The 25420-nt window shown below is 39.8% G+C and overlaps 1 protein-coding gene and 1 non-coding gene across 2 annotated transcripts; both read left to right on the forward strand.

Annotated features, from left to right (window-relative positions):
• Positions 1-2532: 2532 nt before the first annotated feature.
• TRNAS-AGA (transfer RNA serine (anticodon AGA)) lies at positions 2533-2614 on the forward strand. The gene has a single exon. It is a non-coding gene; the product is annotated as a tRNA-Ser (tRNA).
• Positions 2615-3093: 479 nt separating this feature from the next.
• Positions 3094-24703, forward strand: CFAP418 (cilia and flagella associated protein 418). The gene is made up of 6 exons (XM_052651941.1): positions 3094-3248; positions 7904-7991; positions 10291-10355; positions 10881-10946; positions 18508-18603; positions 24550-24703. Exons 1-6 carry the CDS (start codon positions 3094-3096, stop codon positions 24701-24703), a joined length of 624 nt encoding a protein of 207 aa, XP_052507901.1.
• Positions 24704-25420: the final 717 nt, after the last annotated feature.

Consider the following 25420-nt stretch of genomic DNA (forward strand, 5'->3'; position numbering starts at 1 on the left):
ATACCTCAGATTTCATCTTTTATAAAGAAAAATCAAATTATTAACTTAAGTGTATTAAACTGTATGCCAACTATGCATAACTCCCCCTGGAACCATATTGCAAGGGTAATTTCAGTATCGAGTGGTTTATTCCTATCTTTCTGCTGGAGGTCAGTTCTGAGTAGAAATCACCCAGCAAGGCAAGTTGGGGAAAAACAAAACAAAATATCAATATACTGAGTGGGATGTCATACGATGCAACAAGATTCTGATAGTTACAGTAACAACCAGGGAAGCCTGCCTTGCTGGAATATTCAAGATTTGCTTGGTGGTAAACATTAGTGACATGCTGATAAGTGCCTGACAACTAGCTCTAGCAAGAAAAGTATTTTGTACCATTTGCAATATCCGTGGTGTAAATACACCCAGGAAGCCAAATTTCAAGCTGTAAGTGAAATTCTCTTTATTTTGGAAAAAAATGAAAAAATATGGTTTTTTAAATTGTTTTCTAATATGATTTGCATGAATTTTCCAAAGCCATGTATACATTCACCAGGTACAACCACCTCCATTGCTTAGAGTCCACTGAAGTGCACCTGGTGTTGCTCCTGACATCCGGAGTTTTTCTTTTTTTTTTTTTGGCCACGCTGTGTGGCTTGCAGGATTTCAGTTCCTCCACCAGGGCTTGAACTTGGGCCACAACAGTGAAGTCTGGAATGTTAACCACTAGGCCACCAGGGAAGTCCCTGGAGATTTTTAGTAGTGTGCTTTCATTTTCCAGTTTATCACACAGCCAACCACATATTTGGACATGGCATTTCTCACTGCAGACATTGAACTTGACTTTCTCTAAAGCCAGAAAGACCACACAACTGAAGTCAGAAGTTCCGAAGAAAAGTGGATAAGCTGTAAGTGAAATTCTCAAAACACCTACCTCTGGATGATCTACACATGATATCTACACACTAAAATGGGGGTGGGAGTGAAGGAAGAAGGAAATAAGCTTCTTTTTTTCTAATATTCATATAAACAAAACACAAAATTAGAAACACTTCCTTTTATCTTTCATAGTCCTTCATGCAAATCTACATGCTAAGTCTTTCAACTACTCATGGTATACCTCAGATTTCATCTTTTATAAAGAAAAATCAAATTATTAACTTAAGTGTATTAAACTGTATGCCAACTATGCATAACTCCCCCTGGAACCATATTGCAAGGGTAATTTCAGTATCGAGTGGTTTATTCCTATCTTTCTGCTGGAGGTCAGTTCTGAGTAGAAATCACCCAGCAAGGCAAGTTGGGGAAAAACAAAACAAAATATCAATATACTGAGTGGGATGTCATACGATGCAACAAGATTCTGATAGTTACAGTAACAACCAGGGAAGCCTGCCTTGCTGGAATATTCAAGATTTGCTTGGTGGTAAACATTAGTGACATGCTGATAAGTGCCTGACAACTAGCTCTAGCAAGAAAAGTATTTTGTACCATTTGCAATATCCGTGGTGTAAATACACCCAGGAAGCCAAATTTCAAGCTACCCAAGTGACATCGCTGAATGGGAAGTTAGGAAGAGGTTCACAACAATAGACCACTGTATACTATTTCAGATACAACAGATGTAAATAACCTCAAACATAAATTATAATAAAATGTAGGGTAATAATCAGACCGTGGTGAATTTTGACTACTGTTTTTGTTTTTTTAATATAGTTAATTTAACTGTAAGTTTACATAATTTAATTTTTTAATAGTGGTTGCATTTAACAACTGGCTCCCAAAAGTCATGAATATTGAAAGGTTGGCTCTACATTTGCTCCATCATAGGTTGTCTGTTCAGAATATCTATCAGAATATCTTTAATAGATATTCTGGACAACAAAAAACCCAAGTAAATGAAGCTACTAATTCATTTCGATCGAAGTATCTTCAGAGTTTCCAAGGTTGCCAACCTCTATGCAATTCCCTTTCAGAAATACTCAAAAGTTCTGGTTTCAGTGTGCATACATAGTATTTACAGGAGAGACAATATCTTGCAGGTGTATCACACATCATACTTTTCCGAACAGTGTCTTTAAGACACTGTGGGACATTCTAGCCCTGCATAGTGAATTTGAATCAGTGGGGAACACTATTTTAGTGCGTAGTGGGTAAAAAGAGTCCTGGAGCTGTTTGTGCTTAGACAGCGGCGGGGGAGTGGAGCTGATCACGCAAGGAGGCCGGGAGGCTGATCCGGGGCCCTAAGATTCCCAGTTATCTCCGGAAAAATGCAGACCTCTGCAAGCCAGTGTACAGCAGTACGAACCTTTCTTCCCTCTCTCTTGTTTTCTGACTAACTAGCGATTTTACTAAAATTCCGTTTTTTCTGATTGGCGATACTCTCAAGATCCCCTCTGAGAAACTAAAACTATTAAGAACTAAAACATTCAAATGTGCGCTTAATCTGACAGAAAAGCTTTGTAGTGTTTTCCTCGTGATGCAAACATACCTGTTACTAGACACTTGTGTGCAAGCTCTACATAGATCTCACTGCCAAAACCATCACCAGCAGTAGTCGTGGCCGAGTGGTTAAGGCGATGGACTAGAAATCCATTGGGGTCTCCCCGCGCAGGTTCGAATCCTGCCGACTACGGGAAGTTGACATTTTGACACAGGTGCTTATTTCTCTTTTGCAGGCTTCTCTGCAGACATTTAAGTAATTTATGAACGTCTGGGATACGACTGGGACCCCAAGGGGGCTGGACGAGGAGGCGATGACAGAGCTAGGGAGTCGGTCGATTGTCGTTACAACCTGAGTCCAGGAGGAAAGGGAGACGGGACAAAACACTTCAGACAATCGGAAACAGGAAAGCCAGTAGCGCAGAAACGGACAACGCCGACCTCCCGCCCCGGCGCCGGAACGTTCGCGCGGCCCGGGGGCCTCGCGACCCCACCGAGTCTTTTCGCTCGAGCCTGTCAGCAACCAAGCCTCGCGAGGCTCGGAAACGGCGCGCGCATGCGCGGGGGCGACGAGGAGCGCGCCTCGGGAGGGGATGGGGGGGCGGTCCTCGCGTTGCCCCTGGAAACCACCGGGTGCCGGAGCGACCCGGGGGCAAGACGTGAGAATACAAGATGGCGGAGGACCTAGACGAGCTCTTGGATGAGGTGGAGTCCAAGTTTTGCCGACCAGACCCACTGAGACTGGGTACGGTCGAGCGGCCCAGAGGCGGCGGCGGCGGCTTCTTCGGCAACGACCAGAACCGAGCCGAGGCGAAAGAGAATCTCAGGTTAACAGGCGGGAGGGGTGGGCTGTTGTGGTGAAGCCTGCTCCAGGCCCTAAGGCCACCCCTCCGCCGCCAGACCGAAAGAAACGTACGCCCACCCACTCACCCCCGCCCGCGACCTCCAGCTCCTCTCCGCGTTCCGGCCCAGACCCTCAGTTCCTCACTCTCCGGGGCCGCACGTACTCCCGCGCCTCGTCCTCGAGGATCTTAGCATCACTCCCCGAGGCCCGACTCCGCCCCCGAGCAGGCCCCGCCTCTGAAAGCCCGCGGCTTCCCCAGGTCTGTTCCACCCGGACGCGTCCCCGGGGCTGTCAGTGGGGCAGAGAGGGTGCAGCCTAGGCCCCTGCTCTAGAACCCCAAGGGGGTCCCGGTGACCCGGGCCTACGGCTGCGTGAGTGATTCTCGTCCCCTTTTCAGGTGCGGGGACCCCATGCCCCAGGCAGAACAATCCTTGGGCCAGTTGCTGGAGAAAACGTTTGCATTCTAGTCCATCATTTGTCGTTGTTTTTCCCTTTGAAGCTCAGAACTGAATGAGGTTGCATTTCAGATAAAAGGTTTAGTTACTGGTCACACTCCATTAATCCCACCGCCATCCTTCTACCCAGGGCCCCAACTAAGGGTCCCAGAGGATCTCAGGCATCCAAATTGAAATTTGGGGAAATTTCTTAAAGTCTTGGTTTTTGATCCAGAAAATATCTTTCATATTTGTCAGTCTTTTTTTTCTTTGCTGTGTAATAATTAAATAGCAGTGACTTTCTTCTTATCTCCACTTCCCCTCAGTTCCATTTTTGCCAGAGTGAGTAGAGGCCTTCAAAGTGATAACTTGAGAGGCTGTGCAATAACTCTTGCTTGAATCTCTTGGGAACTCTTGTGAAATTACACGGAGAAAAAAAAAAAAAAGAAATTACACGGAGGCAGCTTTGGAGCAAACTAAGAGAGTCAGTCTTGTTCATTGATGGTTGCATCTGTGGGTTTGGTTTTGTTTTTGTGTACCTCTGTGTGATTTCCCAGAGCCCAGCACCTTTGCTTCCCAATTTACTGGATTTACCTCTGATGACATATGTTTGTTTAAAAACTCACTGTCACAATAAAAACGTTCCAGAGTCTAAAGTTCAGAAACAGAAGTTCTAAAAATTAGTTGAGTGCTGGGCAGCATTCTAAGAAATAAATGTTGAGCCAACTAAAATGACTGCTTTGAATGGGCTAAGGCTAACTTGACTGTATATGTAAATATCACTCTCATTAATTTGTATATTGTTATCTTGAAGGCTGGACATCCTTCTGTACTGATTTCCAGCAGATCTACCATTCCTGTCCTACAGCAGTGTTACCTTGCAGTTTCTTTGTTCTTTTTATTCACTCCTTTGAGGGTGGAGAGAATTTATCAAAGAGCCTTCCAGAGCCTATTCATCTTAGGAGAACTAGCACAGAGGGATAGGATGACTTGGAGCTGGCTGCTGAAAATGGTAAGGATTAGTAAGATGGACAGATCCTTTCCAAGCACAGGTCCTTTTATGCCTCTCTCTCTCTCTAAAATCCATCCGTAATCCTCGCACCCCATCCCACCATACTAAGTCAAATTCTTCAATAGTACATTTACAGAAGCTGTAGCAAGCCAGTACTACTGTTATTCACGTTAAAACTTTTCACTTGGCAGTATATTTTTAAAGGTAAATTGCACAGAAAGCACCAACAAAGACCCTAAACTTAAATATAAATGCAGTATATAATGACAAACATTAAATTTTGTCCTGAGCCAAAATTGATACCAGAAAGTTAGGAACCTACTTATATTATGAACTTATTAATAGGAGACTACCTGCCAATTGTATAGTGATTTACTTGTATCTCTTTTTCTTAAAAGAGTTAAAATACTGGAACTGTGTCTTTAAAATGACAATTCTGCAACTAATACATGACTATGCCACATCTGGATATCAGGAACAGCTGCTAATATTTACAGATAATATCATAATCTCCTGATAATAGGTATAATAATAACCAACATTTATTGAATCCTTTCTGTATACTAAGAGCCTTATGTGTGTTATTTAATTTCCAAATCCTTATGAAGTGAATGCTATTATTACACTCATTTTACTGGCCAAACAAAGACTTAGGAAAATAGTTACTTGCCCAAGTTCATATTTCCAAGTCTACCAGGACATTGTACACCTAGATAAAAGCTTTTTTGTATACCTTTCACATTTAATTGTGGCTCAAGTGTTAAACCCCAATTGTCTGTATTATGTAGAATATGTATTTTATTTTTGACAGAAACTATATTTTAAATCAAGATTCAATATAAGAAGCAAAGTCAGAGAACCAATAGCTATTTATTAACCTTTGATAAAGATTATTGTATTGTAGCATCAAAAAACCAAACATTATACCATTCTTTAAAATGTATATGCTTTCTCAGTGAAATGATGGCATTTTTTTCCCACTTCTATAGGAAAACATAGGCAAGCATAGACATCATAAAATTGTGTACTCTGATAACAGACCAGAGTCTTAATGTAAGCTGGCAGTTCGAACCCCTAACAGTACTGAGTAGACTGATAACATTTGAATGCATCTGATTCTTGAAATTGTGAAACTGCAGGGGAGAGGGGAATCCAGAGAGAACACTCTGAAAACCAAAGGAGAGGATTTCTCAGGGAGAATTTTAGCAACCTGCTGTCACAATAGAAATTGAAGGAACTAGTACCCAAGTGTCAGGTGCTTCTGAAAGATTAAAAAGGATTGTTACTGAGAAAGGCCATTGAATGTAATGATTTGGGCAGTAGAGACTTTGGGGGCAAAAAGGGAGCTTCATTGTAGTTGAGGGATATAGAGACCAGAGACGGAATATTACACCTGGAAGAAGTTTTAAATAGTTGTCTAGATCTGCTTGTTACACACAAAATGTCTGAGGTTCTGTGTGCTTAGTCACTTAGTCATGTCTGACTCTTGGAGACTCGATGGACTGTAGGCCTCCAGCCTCCTCTGTCCACGAAGATTCTCCAGGTAAGAATACTGGAATAGGTTGCCAAGCCCTCCTCCAGGGCATCTTCCCAACCCAGGGATGGAACCCAGGTCTCCCACATTGCAGGCAGATTCTTTTTACCTTCTGAGCTACCAGGGGAGCCCAAGAAACAAACCCTTTACCCTCTGAGCCACCAGGGAAGCCAAGAATAGTGGCATGGGTACCAATCCCTTCTCCAGGGGAAATTCCCAACGCAGGAATCGAACCGTGGTCTCTTGCGTTGCAGGCGATTCAGAGAGATTAAATATTGGGTTGGCCGAAAAGTTCTTTTGGGTTTTTCCACAACAGCTTATGGAAATTTAATTTAAGCTTAAATTCCATAAGCTTAATTTAAACTAGGTGGATAGTTCTCAACTGTTGATGACTTTACCACTCACGGGGCATTTGACAATGGCATTTTTTGATTATCACAACTGGAGAAGGGTGTGCTACTGGCATCTAGTGGGTAGAAGTCAGGGATGCTATGAAACATACTACTGTGCACAAGCCTGCCGCTGTGACACACACGTCAAAGAATGATCTGGTCCAAATGTCAGTATTTCTAAGGTGGAGAAGCCCTCAGCCAGGTCACCAGCTGATGCTCAATCCAGTATATTAATACTTGTAAGGAGGTAGAATAATGGATAAAAACTACTCTTCAGTAGTGATAAGAGAGGGTGGCAGCTTCCAGAGGGTTTTTGGAGTGCTTCTGTGAAGAGGAAAGCATCCTTGGCAAGAAACCAGTATGGTGGGAAAGCATCCTTGGCAAGAAGCCAGCATGGTGGTGGTTTAGTCACTAAGTCGTGTCCGACTCTGTGCAACCCCATAGATGGCAGCCCACCAGGCTCTCCATGCCTGAGATTCTCCAGGCAAGAATACCGGAGTGGGTTGCCATGTCCTTCTCCAATGCACGCATGCATGTTAAGTCGCTTTAGTTGTGGCCGACTCTGTGTGACCCCATGGACAGCAGCCCACCAGGCTCCTCTGTCCACGGTATTCTCTAGGCAAGAATACTGGAGTGGGTTGACATTTCCTTCTCCAACATTTAGTAAATGTTAGCTGTTAAATAGAAGTCCCATGCAGTAACAGTTTCTCAGTAATCCTGTGATGGCTTTACCTGCAGAAGATAAAGAGGTGGTTGAGGTACTCCGTCAAGCAACTAACACTGTTCTGTGTGGGTTTGTAATTGATCGTTTGGTTATACAGCCTTTGGCTCATGTAGTAAAGAGACTATTATTTGACTTACAATGGAACCCTTAGGGGAAAATTAGACATGTGAAAATTATCTTTGTTTATAATTCTCAGGTTTTACTTATAATTGTACATATTTTTTATTCTTAAATAAGTGGTTGATGTAATTTGGAAAAGTACATACCTACCTTTCTCTTATATATCATATGGCTTTAAATGTTATATTTTAAGTATGTAAAAGTACACATGTGAATTTGTACTCAATAAACTACATCTTTTTCTCAAGAAACTTGGGCTATGCCCATAGTACAAAAAAAATTACATCACATTTGTCCTTTTGTTATCAACTCTAATAATAGACTTTATTGAAACAAAACTCTTCGGATTCTTGACTGACTATCTGCACTGAAGCTTCAAATGTTTTCTTGGTTTTTTTTGTTGTTGTTGTTTGTTTTTTCAGATCAGCAGAAACATTTGAAAAAGAAGATGATCTTGACAGTCTTATTAATGAAATATTTGAAGAGCCCCACTTCGACAAAAAACACTTTGTAAGTAAAATGTCGTAAAGGTAACAGCAGTTCTTTCATTATCTCAAGACATGTTTAGAATAATCTGAAAACTTATAGAATTTACAAGTATCTATAGTCCTGAATTATGAAAAGCAAAATTGTTTAAAGAAATTATTCCACTTAATTTATACAGGAAAGAAGTATTAGAAACTGTGTGTTTTGCTGTTTATTCCTTATCAAGAATGATAAATTAGAAAAGCTGTTGAACAAAATGCAACTTACAGATGAAGTTGATTACTTGTATTTATTTGTAGACTCTAAGAGCACTCCTCTAAAAGATTAAAATCAGCTTGCATTATAGGAATGTGCTTAGCATCTCAGATGCTTTGCCATTGCTCTCATCCCTGAACTAATGAGTTAGTTGGTAATATTTTAATTTTTTAAATACTTGTGTATCTATGACAACTTTATAAAAGCTTGTAAAATAATGTAACAGCCACCTGTATATTTACTACTCATACTGAATATACCCTAACATTTTGCCAGATTTACTCGTTTGGTTTTTTTTTTTTTTGCTCACGCTGCGTGGCTTGCAGAACTTTAGTTCCCCCACTGGGAAGTGAACCCGGGCCAAAGTAGTGAAAGTGCCACTGAACTACCAGAAGCTATATATCTTTGGATCAAGGCATTTCGGAAAGAGAAGAGAATACTTTTCTAAAGAAGTATTAGAGAAGATAATTTGAAACAAAAATAGCTTTTATAATCATGAAGAAATATACTTTTATACATTTCTTCTGTGTACTCCCTTTTTTTTGAGGGTGAGGAAACAGATTTTATTTACTTATTTGGCTGCACATTGCAGCATGCAGAATCTTAGTTCCCCGACAAGGGGTTGAACCCATACCCCCTGCATTCAGAACTTGGAGTCTTAACCACTGGACCACCAGGGAAGTCCTTGTATGTTCCCTTTTTGAAGTTAGTTATTACATTCAGTTTTCCAACCTGCAGGAGAGAAAGCAACCCAAGTAAACTTCTGGAGAAAAGCAGATTGATGTCAAACATTGACTGGATGAGAAAAGAAGTGTGAATTGCCAGTCCGTGCCCAGCATATCCTAAGAGGCCAGATCATGCTCCTGAGAACAATACTCCCTCCCCCATTGCTCACCCATTGTGCTGTGTTTTTCTTTCTTTTTTTTTTTTTAAGTTAAAGTAAATGGTAACCCACTCCAGTATTCTTGCCTGGAGAATCCCATGGACGGAGAAGCCTGGTAGGCTACAGTCCACGGGGTCGCAAAGAGTCAGACACGACTGAGCGACTTCACTCACTCACTCATAGTTGACTTACAATATTATGTTACTTGCCACTTATTTTGTTCATTAACCATTTTCAGACTCACCCAAGAAAGCCCAGAAACAGCTGCAGATGTCCCAGTGTGCCAGCTTTGAGTCATAAACGTGAGCCAGGATGACACATGGAGCATGCTTCCAAAGACAAAAAGAAAGAGACTCAGGCACATTAGTATTTTTCAGATATGCACCAAAAATGTTTCCAGTTCTGTTTATTTAACAAATAAAAGAGTTAAGAGAAAATAGTAAAACAAAGTATTTTGCCTCCATTAAATTTCCTCACCTACTAGGTAAAATGATGGCATGTCTCTGCATAGTTTAAACTGCCTTTTCTCCTTCTCATTTCCTCTCCTTGGCGGTGGTCCTAGTATGTGGTTGGCATATGTTGTTTGGTACCTTATACCAGTTAACACTTAATAAATGCTTGCTAATGATGATGTTATGTAACTGTATAGGAACTACTGTATGGTTGTGACTAGGTAGCTCTACATTTTCATTGAATATATAATGGTTGATACCATTCCGTTTGATCAAAACTAATATTCCTGAAGTTACCCAGGAGTTTGGTTAATTTATTTTTAGTTCAGGTGAGTACCATTCACAGCCTTTAAAATGAGTCTGAGGTTTTTTTCCTCAATTGCATTTTTCCAGGATGAAGTTTTAAATAGCAGACCCTTCATATTAAATCACTGAAGTCTAGTATTAACTGAAGAGTTATAAAGTGACTCTAAATCTTAGCTTGCTAATAATGGCAGTATGTCAATTTTCTAGACTAAATGTTAGCATAGTAATTTGTAAATTCCTCAGGGAGGTCTACTTCCCTTTTGCTTTTCAAAGGTTTTGATCATTGTTTTTATTTCTGAAACTTTAAAATCATAGGAAATTTTTATTTAAGCCATTTTTAAATATTTTTGTTATAACAAATATTAGTTTTCATGTTACAATTATCTAAGTTACCTGTGGTCTTTTATTATTTTGGTTTTTTTAACAGAAATTAAAATCTAAATCTTCAGGTAACACATCTGTCAGAGCTTCCATTCAAGGCCTCGGTAAAAGGTAAGTCGGGATTGCTTCAGTAAATTACACCCAATGCTAAGCATGGTCTAGTAGATTTTGTTGCCATTTAACAACATTGAGCAACAAAGCACTGGTTAGTTTTCAGGGGAAAGACTGAATCGCAGCGTTTTCGGTGCTCTAATGGTCTGTGACTCCTTAGTGCAAAGGAACTTGAATGGGAGGTTATTGCTATTGTAAATAATTTTCTGCTGTGTGAAAAAAAGTGTGAACAGTTTCTCAGAATTAATGTGCTGTTATACTCTTCAGTATTTACTTTGTCCCTTACATTATTTGGCAAACACATTTTCCTCTGACTCATTTTAACTCTTTGAGTGGTCCTGAATGTACAGGTTTTATCCAATAAAGCACTGACCCTGGAATGAATACCTCTTCCTTATAATAGTTGACTTGCTCAGGAAAATATACAATTTGATTTCAAGAATATAGAGTCAATGAGGCCATTAACTTCTCATCCCTCTTTTATGTTTTGGCTTTATTTTTCTCCCCTCTGTTGAACACGTCTAGCTGCAGCCCAGTGTACATCGGCGGAAGCGCCGTTCCGTGTGGGATTGGGACAAATACTTCACAGAGGTGAGATGTCAGAAATAGAGTACACATTAATTAGGTCTTTCCACATTGATACCCTGTTGAAACATAGTTCTTATCATCTTGGCATGAGTCTGTTTCATCATAAGAGGTATGTTTTGTTAGCCAGTCTGAGGACACTTTCCTGAAATGCATATTACGCGTAGGTGATAGTTGTGAAAGCTGTGATGTTGGGTATGTGGTGTTCATTGTGTTGACACCTTCTCTGAGATCCACTCAAAGTGGCTGGGTCACTTCCGTCCCAGCTTGGTTTCCACAGGACACCGGGAGCTGAGCCTCTGCTTTGCCCTGTTTCCCTCCAGGCGCTGGAGGCCAGTGAGTAGACAGGGGAACGCAGCCACGCACTTTATGGTGTGTTATACACCCTGCCTGGGTCAAGCAGCGTGAGAAGCTGCAGGCCTGGAGTACCAAAGAGTTCTTAAGCATAGTCTCTTGATTTTACATATTTCAAAAGCAGAAGCCCTCCTTTTGGCGTCTCTTCCCCAGCCCACCTTTTACCCATTGTCTCACTCAGGACCTTGTTCAGGGTGGTCTTAACAGTCACGGTACTGCCTGTCCCAAGCCCCCTCAGACTCCCAGGCTACTCCACTGTCATTTGTCGTAAAGTGGGGAAACGGACTGATCTTTAGTAAATCTTTTTTTATTGAAGTATAGTCGTTTACAATGTTAATTTCTCCTATCCAGCAAAGTGATTCAATTGTACGTATATATGCATTCTTTTTCATATTCTTTTCTATTACGGTTTATCACAGAGTACTGAATATAGTTCCCTATGCTATACAGTAGGAGTACCTTGTTGTTCATCCGTTTTATGTATAATAGTTGGCGTGTGCTAGTCCCAGACTCCCACCCCTTCTCCTTGACACCAAGGCTGTTCTCTTGTCTGTGAGTCTGTCTGTTACCGAGATCAGTTCATTTGTGTCATATTTTAGATTCCACATATAAGTGATATCATACGGTAATTGTTTTTCTGTTTCTAACTTATTTCATTTAGTATGATAATCTCTAGGCCCATCCATGTTACTGCAAATGGCCTTATTTCGTTCTTTATTGTGGCTGAGTAGTATTCCGTTGTGCATATGTGAGGTGAAGTGATGTCACTCAGTCATCTCCGACTGTTTGCAGCCCTGTGGACTGTAGCCTACCAGGCTCCTCCATCCATGTTATTTTCCAGGCAAGAGTACTGGAGTGGGTTGCCATTTCCTTACCCAGGGATCGAACCTGGGTCTCCCACATTGTAGGCAGATGCTTTACCATCCAAGCCACCAGGGAAGTCCATTGTGTTTATGTACCACATCTTCATCCATTCATCTGTCAATAGACATTTAGGTTGTTTCCATGTGGTGTTTATTATTAAATAGTTCAGCAAATCATTTTACTGTCCTGATAAATTTGATTCTACTTTTACAGAAGCCTACTTAACTAAATTACTATGTTTTGTCTAATTATTTCTAAAACGCTTTTTCTGGTAATTTTTTAAGAAATGGAAGACTGTGCTATATGACTGCACAATCACACTTCAGGAGAGAGAATCATTGTATTGAATAATAAAAGTGGGATCCAAAAAGACATTGTTGGAGGGTGCAGCTGGCCTAGACCTTGGAGGCCCAGAAAAAAGGGCTGTGGGACCAGAGGGAAATTTGGGATCTGAGGCAGCCTAGACCAGGAAGACCAGGCCGTGGACAGGCTGCAGCAGCCCACAGGAATGATGCTTGCTGTGAGGGCTGTAAATAAGTGTTGATAGCACCTGACTCATCCTGCGTTGAGGACTGTCTGTACAAAGAATTAGAGAGACAGACTGCCCTTAGAGAAGAATTCTGTCTGGTTGCTATCAGTCCCGACTTACCTGTGTCAGCCCAGTTGGACTTGTCTCAGCCATTGCCAGACCACTCTGCTTTGGATCCAGGCTTCTCTCAAGTCACCCGTGAACTATACAGCGAAGGTCTCCTAGTTACCATCCACTTCTATCTCCTGTAGTCTCACCCACATAGAGCATTAAAGAAAAGATCCCTCACATACAGTCTTGAGCACCTCTCCCCTGTTCAGAAGCAAAATGAGAGCTGACATCTGTCTCATATTAACTCTAAACTCATTGTTTGCTTTACTAAATTGTTGTCCTTGTTCTTCCTCTTCTTTTTTCAGTTCTTTTACCTCCAGTTGACGCTTAGGTCAGATACTCTACTTCCAGTAGAACACTTGTTATGCTTCTATTAATACTTTCCACTTAACATTTTTCTGCCTTTGAGTATTTTTACATTTATTCCCTGTCTAGAATGAAAAACATACTTACAACATGCAATTTGCATGTATATGCACAGGTAAATGTTTATATTCACAGATCTTCTTCACCCACCACAAAGATATTAATCATTGACCACCCTCTTCATGACACAGATCAGCACCCACAGAAAGATAAGCACATACATATTCATGTGCATGTAAATCATTACATGTGTGAAGTGCTTTATACTGTCCAGAGTACTTTTTTTGTATACGTGTATTGGTTCATCAGCTCACGGTAAAAAACCAAGATGCAGATAGAACAAGAATTTTTAACCCCATTTTATAAATGAGGAAGCACTGGTGTTATTTTCATTAAACATGTACTAATTCATCATGTTCTTGCTAAGTCCTAGGTTTTAAGTGAATACCTTGTGGCAAACAAATAAATGGACACTTCCCTTCCCTCAGTGAGCTTTTAGTCTTAAGAGACTTTAATTCTACAAATAACTATTTAATTTCCACATAGTATGTAATATAAAAGATAAGTGCAGAATACTATACACATAGATAATTGGCATTCTAACTAATATGAAAGGTTAGGGAATGCTTTCCTAAGCTAATAATATTTAATCACACTGTGATGCGATAAGTAGGAGTTAAGCAAAGAGAGGGGACCATTGGCACCACCCTGTTAAATGAAGACACACCGCATTAGATGGGCACACCATGCTAGGTCATCCTGAGCTTGAGAAGCCAGAGGTTCTGGAGGAAGGGAGCAGCCAGGTGAGCTGGAGTGTGTTGAGTGGGGGAAAGGGTGGCTCTGGAAGGAGCTGGCCGTCAAAGGATGTTTGGTTTGGGGCCCTGAGGAGGATTTTAGAAACATAAGTCCTAGGGCAGTGGAAGCCATTGGGTTGTTAGGTTTGTTTTTTGTTTTGTTTTAAGCAAATAAAGGTGACATAATCATATCTGTGTTTCTAAAGAAATTTTGGTTCTAGAGTAGAAAATGGATTGGAACTTGGAAGGACAAGACAGGAGGGAACACTGGAAGACCAGTCAACAAGCTGCAGTTAGCAGTGGTCCAGGAAAGAGACAGTGATGGCCGCGGTGACCTAAGTGCTGGCAGTGGCTGTAGGGAAAGGGCTGTCACTTGAGATATTTAAAGTACATAAATGACAGAATTCAGTGATTAAATGGCTGTTGGAGGTCAGAGAGAAAGTTGTCAAAAATGACTCCCAAGTGCTGTTCCTTGCCCAAGGCAAGGACTCAACTGTGTAATTTGATTCCTAGTCCATTATGCTTTCTAGTATACCAGTTGATTATATAATGTATGCAAGAAGGAAGCTCTTCTGCTACTGTAACCGTTATTTTCCAACTGCCCAAACAGCAGGACTCCCCAGTGCACAGTGTAGATCTGACTGAGAACCACAGAGTCTGTGCAGAAGACGGCCTTGGGCTATGTTATGGACATTCCCACCGCTAACATCTTTTTACTTACTAGCCAGATAAAAGGACAAAGCCATTGGTGACACCTTCATGTTTGTATTTCCTCACATTTTAGAGGAAAGACCTGACAGGTATCTTTAATTGGAACCATGAGTTTGTGTTAGATATTCTTTTATATATAGTTAGGAAAGAAAAATATAGTTAAGCTCTGAAAATAAGCACTGATGTACATGCTGAGGGTATAAAGGAAGGTCTGCTCTACCTGTTAGATCTGTTTGATTTTGGATAAAGCTCAAGTTTGAGAGTAATCCTGAATGATTTTAGAGTGTAAAGATTTGAGTCTTTTACCCAGCTGGTGGGAAGGAGGAAGAGTAATAGCAAAGCGTGGTGGCATTGATAAGGTATAGATAAAACCAAAGCGTTATTTTCAAGCCAAACTGAATTTTGCCCTGCTCATTTTTTAAACTACTTGCAAACGTGGAGTATTCCATAGACTGGTACTAATTATGATCTAATAGAGTGAATCGTAGCAGCAGAATGATTTCTTAGCTGCAGGTTAGTTTTATGTTTCTCAGAGGACAGTGTTTGTAGGAAAATGTGGTAGTGTGAATAGATTTGAATAAACTACTAAATTTTAAATTAAAAAGCTGTATTTAACATTATGGTTGAAATTTTACACATACAAAATGTCAGGAAATTCTAAATTATAGTTCCCACAACAGCAGTAATTCAGCCAAATTGCACATATGTATTAAGGCATTAAAGTTAACACTCTGTGCAGTCATGTAATAAACTACATGTGCATAAGAAAGCCAGTTATAGCAGCTTTGGGAACCATCATTTTGCATTTTCCTGACCTGTACATTCAAAATCCAAGTTCAGATGTGTACAAATATAAGTGTGTTGAATTTCCATATGTACAAATTCAATTTCATAGGTTTCTAACAGTTCAAAAGAAAATATGGAATTGTTTTCCAAGCTTGTATAGATTTTGAATGTTTAGTTATTGTTATAATTAATATTTTTAGAAATATAAAGCATTATCAAACTTTCAGGCTAAAATATATTTGCAGTTTTGAAGTTGACATATCTGAATTTTAGAGGGAAATAAAATGAAAAAAATATAATGATGGACTTTATTTTTTAATTTCAGAAGTATTATATGTTTATTGAAAAAAATAAAAACAAAAGTCAAAGTGTATAAGGAGAAAGATAACAATCTCCTTCCAAACCTAGACAGGATATTAAAAAGCAGAGACATCCCTTTGTCAACAGAAGTTCATATAATCAAAGCTATGGTTTTTCCAGTAGTCACATACAGATGTGAAAATTGAACCATAAAGAAGGCTGAGTGCCAAGAAATTGATGCTTTCCAACTGTAGTGCTAAAGAAGACTCCTGAGAGTCCCTTGGACAGCAAGGAGATCAAACCAGTCAATCCTAAAGGAAATCAACCCTAACTATTCATTGAAAGGACTGATTCTGAAACTGAAGCTTTAATACTTTGGCCACCTGTTGCAAAGAGCCGACTCATTAGAAAAGACCCTGATGCTGGGAAAGATTGAAGGCAGGAGGAGACAACAGAGGACGAGATGGTTGGATGGCATCACTGACTCAATGGACATGAGTTTGGACAAAGTCTTGGAGATGGTGAAGGACAGGGGGACCTGGCATGCTGCAATCCATGGGGTCACAAAGAGTCAGACAGGACTGAGTGACTGAACAACAGCAAAATGTTTTTATAAACACCTATACAGGAAAATCTGGGCAGTAGATTTTACAAAAACACCATCACACTATATATGTTATTGTGCACCTAGTTTTGTGCACCTTTAGGTCAATAAGTAAATGTAATTATCTGTCTCCCTTTATCAACTACCTGATATTCCATAGTATAAATGTTATTCAATCTTTTCCCTCTTGGATAGCTATACAGGTGATATCCTGTTTTTCTGCCATCTCAACAATAATGCAGTAGAAATTCTTGAGATATATGCCTATATTCTGGTACTTTTATTTGTAGATTCCCCAAAACGGGATTGCTGGCACAACAGCTAGGTATAATTTTAATTTTAAAATTATACTAAGATTTTCCCCAAAAGGTTATAAGTTTACATACCCACCAGAAATGTCTGAGAGTGCTAATTTTTGCTAACATAATTGGTTTAAATATATATTCCATAGTTGCTTTAGATTTTAATTCTTTATATAGTGTTTTAACTTTAACAAATGCTATGTGCCAACCACTGTTATAAGCATTATCAGTATTAGCTTGGTTAGCTCCTCCTATTTGTGAGTGTGTAAGTATTATCACCATTTAAGAGATAAGGAAACTGAGTCACAGAGAAGTTAAGTTACTTGACTATAATTACATAGCTGGGGAATCAGCATTTGAACCTAGGCAATCCTGTCTACACTCTTAACCGCTCATCTATGCTACCTATATTAGTGAGAGTATATTTTAGGTTTTTTTCATTTTTGTCGTTTTTAAGCACTGTTTGTCAGTGTAAGTATTTGATTATGTGTTAAAGATGTTTTCTTTCACTCTATTACTGGTCTTTTCACTTTGTTTTTGGTATCTTAGAAAACCCTTATTTCCTTATAATTTTTAGATGATCAAATGTATATTGATTCTAGTTTTAAAATACTTCAAACAATGGAGATTTCTTTAAATCACAATTACTATACAAGTCAAATTGTTTGCAGCAGCAATTAATAATTCTCATTGTGTGTTATCGTTTTACTCCTGATGTTACCGTATAGTACATGAATTTTGAGATTTGCGTGGCATTTCAGTTCTTCAGGTTGTCACTGACTACCTGTTATGTGCTAAGTATCATTTTAGCATTCCTGTCCTCTTTCATCAGCAGCATTTGGCCCTTTACTGCATCTCTGCCATCAACATACAAGCCTGCTCTTTTTCCATCTTTTTAAAATATAACCATTTCCTAGTCCCACTTCCTTTGCAACTACCACTTCATCTAAAGAAACTGCTTATGTAGACATACCTTCCCAGTGAAACCTATGCAGACCACTGTATTTAAAATTACAGTACAGTTCCTCCCAGTGCTTCCAGTTTTATTGACTCGACTCTACTTTTTATTTTATTTAAAGCATTTTTATCATCTAACATAGTATATAATTTAGTTATTCTAAGTATTGTTTATTCTCGAATTAGAATCTATGCTATATGAGGACGGAATCTCACCAGCACATAGTAGGCTTTCAGTAAATATTTTTTAAGTGAATGAATGAATACATTAATACAAAGTAGTGGGAAAACAGAAGCAAATAAGATATTGTCCCAGCACTTACAGGAGAGACAGATTCATTTCATTACAGTGTGGCAACCCTGAAATTTTCATTAGGAAGGGAAACACTTAAAAAGTTATCTTAAGTGAAGATCTGCTTAGGTGCAATTTAAAAACTAAAAGGTCTACACATCAGTTTTTTTCTTTAAATCTGTAAATATATATGTGTATATATATATATCAGTATGTAAGATCTTAGTAAAATAGGTAGGTTTATGCAGAAATTTAACCTAAAAATTCAAATAGGTAATCAGTCCATTAGTATAAAAATTTATAATCAGATTCATCTTTGTGTTTCTGTTGTTTACTCAGTAATCTGTAATGTATGGTATAGTCTATGAATAAATGCAGCAGATTTTCACATTTTTAAAATATTTTATTTATTTGGCTGCATCAGGTCTTAGCTGCAGCATGTGGGATCTAGTTCCCTGACCAGAAATGGAACCTGGGCCCCCTGTATTGGGAGCATGGAGTCTTAGCCACTGGACCACCAGGGAGGTCCCAGATTTAAACTCTTCAAATTTAAATTTACCAATCATTTCTAATGTACAGTTCTTTTTCTCTGAACAGAGCATGTGACCATCTGCGTTGTACAGCCTGTGATTTCTGGGTAGAAAGCTACGATGACTATAAGTGGGACAAATCATGTGATTACCTGTTTTTCAGGTATGTTTCTAAAAACTTCACTCTGTGAAAAATGTACTTAATGCAACTTTATATTTCTTATTGTGCTATGATGCCTCTTGGTGGCCTTGGCCAGATTGTGTGACCTGCACTCTTTGATATTTCTCACGTCATCTTCTTTCCATCTGTGCTGTCAGCCTAATTAAGGACATGTTAGTTCTGGACAGGAGTGCAGAAGTAGCCTCCTCACTGTTTTTCCTGAGCATAGTCTCTTTTTCCAGACCACCCTTCACTTGCCGAGAAATAAAGCATAACTCTGAGTATGCCATTCTCTTGCCCCAAACCCCTCTGCTTACAGAATAGTGTCCAAATTCCTTAGCATGGCATATGAGACCCTCCACGAGTCAGTCCCCATCTGTCTATCACCCAGCTTTGTTTGTCTTTCCACCATATAGTCTTCACCTTTTCAAGATTATAGCTACATCAGAGCACTCAGTGCTCCCATTCCCTGTGACTTGGGGTAAACTCTCCGCCTCTTGGGGTACCTTCCCACCGTTTTATCTACCTAAACCCTACATGTCCCTTGGTACAATTCATTGCTCATTTTCCATGATTCCCGTACCACTCTCTCAGCTTGGAATTAAACTCATCCTTTTTCATGTGTCCACAGCACTTTGTACCTGTTACAGTACTTAACTGTAATAAAAGGTTGAAAAGCTCTTAGGTTTATATATGTCTGCCTCCCTCCTTGTGGTTGAGATAATGTCTTACTCATGTTTTTGTAATACTTACTGAATGCCTAATATTTTTTTTTTGGCTGTACTTTGTGACATGTGGGATCTAGTTCCCTGACCAGGGATCAAACCCGAGCCTCCTGCATTAGGAGCTCAGAGTCTTAACCACAGGACCACCAGGGAAGTCCCATGAATGCCTAATACTTTTAAGTTATAAAAATATATTTGAAAAAAAATATATATATATATATATTTGAGCTATACCTTCACATTTTCAAATAAAAATTAAGGGCTAAAAATTAGTAAAGTACATATATCATGCATTTTGGGGCCCCCAAACCTATGCCTAAACAAAGACTATATTCTCAGAAACAAGTAATCAGAATTATTACAGCACTCTTCTGTAGCATAGGAAACGGGTGCATGGCTTTCTTCACACCTTTCTGGTAGCGGTTCTCATGTAAATCTATAGAAGTCTCCTCTAGGGTTAATGTAAGAGTTTTTAAACTTTTCACATCAAGAAATGTTCTGAAAATCTTGTGAAAACTTTGAATCCTCTCCATATATGCAAAGAAAAACTCAAATATGTAAATATATAGAAAAATTACAATTTGAGAGATTTCATGGTCCCCAACCCCAAAAAAGCCTAGTGTAATCCCCAGATCCAGGTCAGGAGCCCTTATTCCTGACCTGGATTTGTGTTAGTCCACTTTTTAATCCCATTGTTGGAAAAGTTAGCTCTTAATTTCAGATTCGTTTCATCTTTTCTGACTTATCTAAGCCCTCTGCTCCATGCTTTCTTCTAGTTGACGCAGTGCACGGGGAATAGTCCACATATTTCGCTAAGCTGAACCATCAGTTTTTATAAAACTAGTATAATAGAATGCATATACCATCAAAACGTCAGTGAGCACAGGCATAAAGGAAGCTTATTGGTGATTTAGTTGTCCTTGAGGAACTTAGAGTGTCTCTGAGTCATCGAGAGCAAGCGCAGTTGGTTTACTGTAGATCTGCTCGTTGCTGTTGTGCTTACTCGCTCAGTCACGTCCTACTCTTTGTGACCCCATAGACTGCAGCCTGCCAGGCTCCTCTGTCCACGGAATTTTCCAGGCAAGAATGCTGCAGCAAGTTGCTATTCCTTACTCCAGGAGATCATCCCAAGCCAGGAATCGGACCCACAGTTCTTGCATCTCCTACATCGACAGGCAGGTTCTTTGCCACGAGCACCACCTAGGAAGCCCATAGCTATGAGCAACCTGGTTTTTAAACACTACAGACTTCTAGATAGAGCTAGAAGATTCATTACACTATTAAAAATAGATGATGTTTATTGTGAATTATTTTTACACAGCATACTGAATACAGTGTTTAAAATAAGAATGATGAGTAGTTATTGAAATCAGTAGAAAATACCATCTCAGGCCTCAGGATGCTTGGGAGTATGTTTGGGAGGTAAGAGAATGGAACAAATAAAGGAGAGGCTGTGAATCCCCATCAGGATATAGATCATTGATATATTTTGTAGAGCTTACTAGCATTTCTTTTTATCAGGCTTTCTTTAGGACCTAGCCTGTAGCGTTGTTAAATACCAGGCTCACAAGATGAATAGGACACAGTGCCTGCTCTCAAGCAATGCTCAGTTTTGGGAAGGAGAGACACTGTTACAACATCACATGATAAATGTGAAAGAGGAGTTTCACGGGGCAAGGTGGATGCATTCCACCCTGAGGTATCAGAAAAAGCCTCAGAGCCTTGGAAGATAACCAGGAGTTTGCCTGGCAAGCCAGATGGACACTGGTGTTCTTTTAGGGGATATTTTTAAAGACCCAGGTGAAACCGCATGGTATGTCTGGCAACTTCCAAGCAGTTTGGACTATGCGGAGTTTTGGATATAAGAGCAGAACTTGGCAAGAGGTGAAGTAGGAACAAGAGATCAAAAAGAGCAGAGGCATAGAGGAAGTGCTGAGGAATTTGGACTTAATTTTTTTAGGCAGTGGATAACCACTGAAGGTTTTTAATCAGGGAAGAGATCTGAATATTTGAATTTATAAAAGATTGCTCACTATTTATGGGAACCAGACCAGTTTAGAATCACAGGAATTAGTGATTCCTGAGATCATGGCATCTGGTCCCATCACTTCATGGGAAATACATGGGGAAACAGTGGAAACAGTGTCAGACTTTATTTTTGGGGGCTCCAAAATCACTGCAGATGGTGATTGCAGCCATAAAATTAAAAGACACTTACTCCTTGGAAGGAAAGTTATGACCAACCTAGATAGCATATTCAAAAGCAGAGATATTACTTTGCCAACAAAGGTCCATCTGGTCAAGGCTATGGTTTTTCCAGTGGTCATGTATGGGTGTGAGAGTTGGACTGTGAAGAAAGCTGAGCACCAAAGAATTGATGCTTTTGAACTGTGGTGTTGGAGAAGACTCTTGAGAGTCCCTTGGACTGCAAGGAGATCCAACCAGTCCATTCTGAAGGAGATCAGCCCTGGGATTTCTTTGGAAGGAATGATGCTGAAGCTGAAACTCCAGTACTTTGGCCACCTCATGTGAAGAGTTGACTCATTGGAAAAGACCCAGATGCTGGGAGGGATTAGGGGCAGGGGTAAGAGGGGACGACAGAGGCTGAGATGGCTGGATGGCATCACCGACTCGATGGACATGAGTTTGGGTGAACTCCAGGAGTTGGTGATGGACAGGGAGGCCTGGCATGCTGCAATTCATGGGGTCGCAAAGAGTCGGACATGACTGAGCAACTGAACTGAACTGATTGCAGATATTGTGGTAATCCAGTGGGAAGGAAATGAGGATCTGAGTTAGACTAGAGATGGATTCTAGTGCTGTTTTAGAGGTAATCCTGACTGGAAGATGAGAGACAAATGTCACCCAGGATGGGTCCTAGATTTCTGTCTTGGTTTACTAACATGGGCCATGATACAGTCCATTGATAGAATTTAAGAACAGTTTTGAAGAAGTCTATACGTTCATTATGGGAGCTGATGAACCTGTGGCTCAGAAGCTCAGATAAGAAATGTCTGTACAGTGGTAGTCAGAACCATGAGACTGGAAGATGTTACCCAGAAAGGTAACTTGGAAACCTGTCACTGAATGCAGTTAAGGGCTCATTTAGTTAAGATAGGAGATGCTTTGATGTTGATATTGCAGAGGGGAGGGAAGACATTGGAAGGGGAGGTTATATGAGTAGCAAGGTCCTAGAGGCTTTGGTGCAGAGTGCTGATGGAAGTGAGCTGTGGGTAGGAAGAGGCCTCCTCTGTGCCTGGGTAGAAGGTGGTCATATGCTGATGTGTTCGGGGGGAAAGTTAGGAAACGGAAGCCTTTTCACATCTCATTGCCTGCTTTTGTGAATGAAGATGTGATCTGCTTGAAAGTAGAGAAGTAGAGGGGAGATGAAACACTTGAGGAGGATGGGAAATGATCACTGGGGAAACCAGAAGTAGGTGATGACCAAAGGCAATGTAAAAGTTCTAAGAGTATCCCTGAATGCCCAGCAGGACATTGGGAGCCATTCGTTTTTAGTGGTACCAATCTGCGTGTTGGTTATACAGTAAAAACCGTTGTAGTTGTTTCATTGTCCTTATCTTACAAGTGAGGGGAGTAAGTGTAGCCTAGCTTTGACAAGTTCTAGAACTTTCTAAAAGAAGTGTAAGCTATACTTGATCACCCTGCTGTAATAGCTAAATAGTGAAAGTGAAGTTGCTTAGTCATGTCCGACTCTTTGCAACCCCATGGACTGTAGCCTATCAGGCTTCTCTGTCCGTGGGATTTTCCAGGCAAGAGTGCTGGAGTGGATCGCCATTTCCTTCTCCAGGGTATCTTCCCGACCCAGGAATCGAACCCACATTGCAGGCAGACGCTTTACCGTGTGAGCCACCAATAGCTAAATAAAATGCTCTTATTTTTCTATTAAATTGTATTTCCTTTATGGAAAATAATGATATTTTCTTTTGAAGCTTTTAAAATAATGCACTACTTGAAATGTATTAATTAATTAGTTCCTTGGCCTTTGTGATTCCTGTTCCTGAAATCTGTAAGGATTCAGTCTGATCAAGTGTCAGATGTTAAGTTTGTCAAAATATATTACAGATTGAATAAAGGACACTTCTTCACGTAGCCATTTAGATTTTTTTTTTTTTTGTAGCCATTTAGTTTTAATCAAACATATTTAGTTTTATTCGGCTGTTCTCTTTCCCATAAAACTTATTCCTTCCTTCCCCTGTCTCACTGTAACCTTAGCTGAGTCGTTGAGCTGGTCAAAGTCTGTTTCCTGAAGTCAGACCCTTGGCCTTGGAAAGCCTCTCAGGTTTTTGTTGGTGTCAAACTTGTCCCTGAATTTTGTGCGGTGCTGTGTGTGGTGCCCACTGGCCGCCAGAGGGCACTTCGTACCCTGCTTTCCGTTGCAAACATCAAATAACAGCACTGTCTTTTTTTTTTTTAATTTGTACTGTATTGCATTTTTACTATGTATTTTTCAGCATTCCACTTGGAATTTTTTCATCTTCTTTTGCCATGGAATAGTTACATAAATTCAGTACATGAACTGTGAAAATCATAGTTGATTTTCTGTTAATTTCTATGAATTAACTTCTGTAGTCTTTTTTATAATAGCACCAAGTCAGATGGTTATCATTTTTCATGAGTTCTGCCCATTGACTCAATTATGTTAAAATTATTGACACTTATTTCAGGAGAGGCTTTCTTTTTTTCCTGATACTATAAGTGAATAAGAACAAATTGAATCAAATGAGATACAATATGAATTCAACACATAGAAATAACAAGCACTTTTTCTCTATTAATGAAAAATTTCTGTAGTTAACATATCAGAAGCCTGTTAACTTTATGCCTCTTACATGCCCTCCATGTGCAAGCTTTTACAGTATGGCACGGGTGAGTGTTTGAGGTTGGAGATGAACCGCCGTCTTTTCCACTCTGTTCTTACTTCATGTTGCCTCTGATGGGACGAATCAGTGATTCTTCAGCTCCTTACGTCACTGTGTTCTACAGCAGCCCTAGTAAACAGACGTAGAGGATTACCATTTTAAAATATTGAAACCCTCAGAAAGAGAACACCAAAGCGCTTCTTCTGTTTTGCATGGGAAAACACCGAGTAGTTTAGTGTTTGGCTGTAAAGATTGGAAAATAAAGCAATGAGGATTTTTTTTTTTTTAAGTCATTAAGCACTGAACAAAGCTATTATACTATAACCTTCTTGTTTTACCAACAGGAACAATATGCCAGAATTCCACAAATTAAAAACAAAGCTGGTAAAGAAGAAAGGAACACGAGCATATGCCTGCCAGTGCAGCTGGAGAGCTGTTGAAGAACTGACTGACCTTCAGACCGACCATCAGCTTCGCTGGGTTTGTGGCAAACACTAAGGATCCAGACTTCCTACGTTCAGACAGCTGCACTCATGAGCGCAGTCTCTATTCATTGTCACAGTGTTTAGGTAAAGGTACATAGTATCGTGCCCTTTGGAAAAGACAAAATTTCATTTAATGGCTGTACAAATTTTCAAGGACTAAATGGACTTGGGAAGATAATGTGCTTTAACATTTTGAAATTATTCCTTTCTGATATATGAGCATTTCACTTAGTAAGGTAACAGGTTATCCAGATACTTCTTTGCTAGGTTGTCTCCTGGAGTTTCATACAGATATATAGCCATTCACTAATAATTGCCATACTCCTGACTGCTAATACACTTACATGAGCATTCCTCTTTATAGCAGTTAAAGGGGATAAAGCTGGCCCTGCAGAGAGGTCACTGAGGGGGGTACATATCACCTGCTCCGGTCAGATCTGCTGTTAGCAAAAATAATAATTTAGACACATCAGAATCCATAGTCAGTGACTGAGGAAAGGGTTTTCAAGAGTGCGGGTGAATTGTAGGTGAAAACACTGCCTGTATCTGATCTTACTTCACAAATTCAAAGCAATTCTATGCACAATAGTAAGTATATATTAGCAGTTTTAACTTATTTCTCCTTCTTTTGTTCATTTAGATATCAAAAGGTATCTAGTTTTGTATTTTAGCAAATATTCATTTCTATATTAAAAAGGTTTTTTTGATGCACCTAAAACTAGAAGGAAAA

Source organism: Budorcas taxicolor, chromosome 14 (genome assembly GCF_023091745.1).
Source record: "Budorcas taxicolor isolate Tak-1 chromosome 14, Takin1.1, whole genome shotgun sequence".
NCBI classification, from domain to species: Eukaryota; Metazoa; Chordata; class Mammalia; order Artiodactyla; family Bovidae; genus Budorcas; species Budorcas taxicolor.

Coding starts and splice junctions, on each gene's coding strand:
- CFAP418 (XM_052651941.1), top strand. CDS start 3,094: ATGGCGGAGGACCTAGACGAGCTCTTGGATGAGGTGGAGTCCAAGTTT. Junction 7,992..10,290: donor ACTTCGACAAAAAACACTTT/GTAAGTAAAATG, acceptor TTTTTTTAACAG/AAATTAAAATCTAAATCTTC. Junction 10,356..10,880: donor ATTCAAGGCCTCGGTAAAAG/GTAAGTCGGGAT, acceptor GAACACGTCTAG/CTGCAGCCCAGTGTACATCG.